This window comes from Solanum pennellii, chromosome 1 (genome assembly GCF_001406875.1).
Source record: "Solanum pennellii chromosome 1, SPENNV200".
Classification (NCBI taxonomy): Eukaryota; Viridiplantae; Streptophyta; class Magnoliopsida; order Solanales; family Solanaceae; genus Solanum; species Solanum pennellii.
This window is the reverse complement of record NC_028637.1, coordinates 5,832,533-5,836,794: the sequence shown is the minus strand read 5'-3', so window position 1 is coordinate 5,836,794 and position 4,262 is coordinate 5,832,533. Positions and strand designations below refer to the sequence as shown.

Sequence of the window (4,262 nt, the reverse complement as noted above, 5' to 3'; positions counted from 1 at the left end):
CTTTAATACACTTCATTAAGGTCAATATTTAATGCCTCTAAGTTTTTTTTTTTTTTGTCTCAACGGGGTTTTTTGAGCTTGAAAGGTTCAATATTAAATTTCCAGTAGTATAGAGTCTTGAAATATAGAGGTATGCTGTTGATTCTTTCATGTTTTCGCTTAAAGCTTGGGCTTTTTTTTCTTTCTTCTTCTATGATTGATTTAGTGCATTAGGAGCATATTTTGTGACTATCTGTTGAAAGGATAGTTTATGTAGGATGGTCTTTGTCTGATGTTTTTAATCTACTAGTTTTTCAGAAAAACGGTGCTTTTTTCCAAGCTTCATATCCAAGTAGAAACAAATCATCTATGCTTTTATCACGTGGACATAATGGAAAGAGGATTTTTCTCAATGCCGCTTTTGAAAATTTTGAGCAGAGGAATCATCCTTCCATTGAAATCTTTATTAATAAATTCCTCTTGGAGGTATTCAAGCGACTACCTAGTGGCAAAGAGACAAGTGTTTGTGCTTGTGTTTCTAAGCGATGGCTCACACTTTTATGCACTGTTCACAAGGATGAGATCGCAGAATCTAATGGATATCTTACCAGGTCCCTTCTTGGTAGGAAAGTCACAATAGTCAAACTTGTTGCTATTGTCGTTGGAACTTCAAACCGTGGAGATTTAACAAAGCTATCTATTCGGGGAAACAACCTTTATCATGGTGCGACTTATATTGGTCTCAAGGATATTTCTCGAGGTTCCCCTACTCTCAAAGAACATTCCTTGTGGAATGTGTCTTATGTTGGTGATGAAGGTTTATCTGAGAGTGCCCATGAATGTCATTTGTCAGAGAAGCTAGATCTTTTCCAATGCCCAAGAAATAGAGGTATTCTTGAGTGTTTCATGTTTTCACATAAAGCTTGTGTCATTATCTTAATTTTTATTTCTCTTATAAACTTTTGGGGTTCTAAATTTTGCACTATATTGGTTCGTGATTGTGTAGTGAAGATGCTTTGCCTTTTTTAAAAAAAAAAAAATATTTCTTCTTCTATGATTGTTTTAGTCCATTACACACCCAATTTCTATTGTAAGCCAAAATTCACGAGGGCCTTAGAATTAGGCCGGAAGCCTCAAGACCTAAACTAAAGTTTGTCCTAAACCAAACTAAATATTGCGAGGCTAACAACGCTGATGGAATTCTCATCCAAGCTTGGTTACTCAGAACGTTGACTAGAGTCAAAATTAGGCCTTAACTTGAAAGTTAAAACGCTTGATCACATTGACTCGCACCAAAAGCTTCGGGAGTCATTCCAACTATGCCACTAGCCTAAAATGACCAATCTGGAGCTGATGGAAACGCCAATATTGGATTTTGGGTCATCTTCCTAAATTTCTGATAAAAAATGACAGCTCAAGGTTCAAAAGCTCCAAAACACTAAAACTCGTCTAAAACTTTTTTAAATTGATGTTGATATATCTAGAGTTGATATTATCTTTTGAAATGATTTTCGTTACACCAACAATATTTGTAAAGCTTTTGTATTAAAATTTATTTACTTTTGTACTTCCATCCAATTTAGGTCCGGATGGTTCTTCCAGTCTGGAGCGTAAAATTCTCGATGCTGTGAATGAGTGTCGAATGACGAATTCATCTATGACACACCCTTGTGATCCTAATCTTGTTCCATCATGGAAGTAAGTTCCCTTCATTGTGTACAATTATTACCAATGTGAATTCAACACATGCTTATTTTTGGATGGCCCATCTTTGCTAGTTGTCCGTGACTGATTAACCTGCTCTTTGTAATTTCCCTATTGATAAGTACATAAATATATATGATACATTTTTTCAAGACGTAATGTTGGTCCATGAAGAGATGGACTAGTGTTTAAGGCATAAGGCTAACAACTTGGATATTTTAGGTTTGAATCCATGCTACAACACACGGTGCGCCCATCTTATCTATTCTTACTGGACAACATTACATTGTTAATATGTGCTTGTGAGATAGATAAGTTGTCCAATGAATTAGTTGGGGTACATGCAGGCTGGTAGGGATGCCATTAATATCGCTAAAATAATAAATGGGCATTGAAAGAATATATGACATAATGATAATCTGGATGTGTACTGCCTAGACAGATTATAATTGATTTAATCTCTCTTCCTCTTTGCATTTCAGGAGAAGTTTTGACATCTTAGGTGCTTTGAAATTTGTACCTTGGATGCTCAATAGTTTTATCCAGGCTCATCCTCCTTCTAGAGTTAGACGTAAGGTGTATGAGTTCTCACGTATTTTGCCTGATACTCTTAAATTTGAACTTGTTCCCCATGAGGATATTTGGGAAAGTCTATTCAACAATCATATTCCAAGTAAAGAAGATATAGGACTATATTTTTTGGCAAGTGAGAATGAAAGGTCAGCTTATGTCTTATATATCTGTTGATAAAGGGGTAAGGGGTTACAAAGTAGAAGTGCCCCCTTGCCTAGGAACGTTTTTACTAAATATTCATTCTCATTCCCCATTATATGTAGGTTTGAGAGATATATTGCTCTAGTGGAGTCCATATGTAGCAAAGATTTGGTGATGAGAACGCTTATAAATGATGATGAGCTCCTTATACTTGCATCCACAGCCCTGTGCAGTGATTCTCAAAGTACGCCTATAATTTCTATGTTCTTTTCTCATTTTCAATGAACTTCTACACAATATATTTACCCATGTATGCTGAAAATTATGCCTTTTTAAAGTGGGGATAATTGTTTTGTTTAATTTGAGTTTCAAAGCTAAAATCCAACGTTTTAAGTTATTTTCCTTTTAAACTTGATAGTCGTATATAAATTTTTGTCGTACAATGTATGATATTCTAACATATAGACCAATCAAGGTGCCATCAGCGCCTCTGTGGGAGTCACGTGTAACCTTGACATAGTTTCATCAAAAGGTTGATTTACATATCGTAATTGACCCTGGGTGAAATTATCACAGTTGTGTATGTTAAGTCAAAACATAATGTGTCAAATTCACTTAAAAAAGACCTAACTAGATATCAAAGGTTAAGTGTTCACCACAATATTTTGTATTAATTAAATCCTTGATTTGATTTGTCCTCTTCTTATACCATCAATCATTTGAAATTTCATTCATATGCTCTAAATAGTTTTTAAAAATATAATGTTGATAGATCTTTTTACACGAGGGGTTATTCCTCTTGAAGAAAATTGCTAGTTACATTATCAATTTTTCTTTACTTTTCGAATCTTTTTTGCATAATGTGGAATTTAAATTTCATAATTGCTCCATATATCTTTTATGCATACATAGCCTTTTCTTGTTTTAAATATATTTTGCTATTTTCTATTTCATTCAGATAATGCATGATGGGCTATTATGTTGATGCACCAGTGGATTGGTGTTGTGAAGAATGTGATATTGGTAAATGGATGAGTGGACTAGAAAATGTGCATTATGAGCGACCCAGGTTACCTGCCTTTGAAAAGATTTGTTAGAGTACTGTGCAACCAAACAAACATAGTAAGTTTCCTGGTGGACACCGTATTAACGGGAAAAATGAGGCACGGACCGGGAAAATGTGATATCTATCTAAATGTTGAAGAAGCATTTGGTCTATTATAAAGCATCAAGAAATATGGATCTCCGCGGATATAAATATAGTCTCCTCAAGAGTTGTGTCAACCAAATCCATGGAAATCGTGGCTCGATGGATTTTTAGCAAGCCTAGAGCTCAAATTTCAAACTCTTTTCGTGAGAAGAGCAAAGTGAAGCGGCCTTTAGGATCAACAAGATATATGAAAACCTCAAAATAGTCAAATTGCCAAAAACACTGAATAGAGCAAAGAAACAGTACAATTATCTAAAGGTCAAGTGTTCACTACCATATTTTCATCAAGTAAGCAAGAAAATATGCATTATGAGGGACCTAGGTTACCTGCCTCAAAAAAGATTTGTCAGAGTACTGTGCAATCAAAGAAACATTATAAGTTTCCTGGTGGACATCGTATGGGAAAAGAAGGTACGGACCAGAAAAAGGCAGGGGAAGAGGAAACAACAGCATCAACATACCGAAGCATTGACTAAATAAGTTTTTGCTGGGTATTCAAAGTTTTTTTTTGCTGGAGTATTCAAAGTTTTATTATTTGCTGGATATTCAGAAACAACATCAACATACTGAAGCATTGACAAAACAAGTTTTTGCTGGGTATTCCGAGGTTTTTTTTTGCTAGATATTCAAAGCAAGCAAGGATTAATTATTCCTC

The 4,262-nt window shown here is 34.9% G+C and overlaps 1 protein-coding gene across 1 annotated transcript; it reads left to right on the top strand.

Moving 5' to 3' along the window:
* The first annotated feature begins 266 nt into the window (after window positions 1–266).
* On the top strand, window positions 267–3,494 carry LOC114075655. Its single transcript, XM_027914107.1, has 5 exons — window positions 267–868; window positions 1,563–1,677; window positions 2,166–2,402; window positions 2,520–2,641; window positions 3,391–3,494. The coding sequence occupies exons 1-5, from the start codon at window positions 349–351 to the stop codon at window positions 3,492–3,494; spliced, it is 1,098 nt and encodes a 365-aa protein (XP_027769908.1). The 5' UTR covers window positions 267–348.
* Window positions 3,495–4,262: the final 768 nt, after the last annotated feature.

Coding starts and splice junctions, on each gene's coding strand:
- LOC114075655 (XM_027914107.1), top strand. CDS start 349: ATGCTTTTATCACGTGGACATAATGGAAAGAGGATTTTTCTCAATGCC. Junction 869..1,562: donor CCAATGCCCAAGAAATAGAG/GTATTCTTGAGT, acceptor CATCCAATTTAG/GTCCGGATGGTTCTTCCAGT. Junction 2,403..2,519: donor TTGGCAAGTGAGAATGAAAG/GTCAGCTTATGT, acceptor CATTATATGTAG/GTTTGAGAGATATATTGCTC.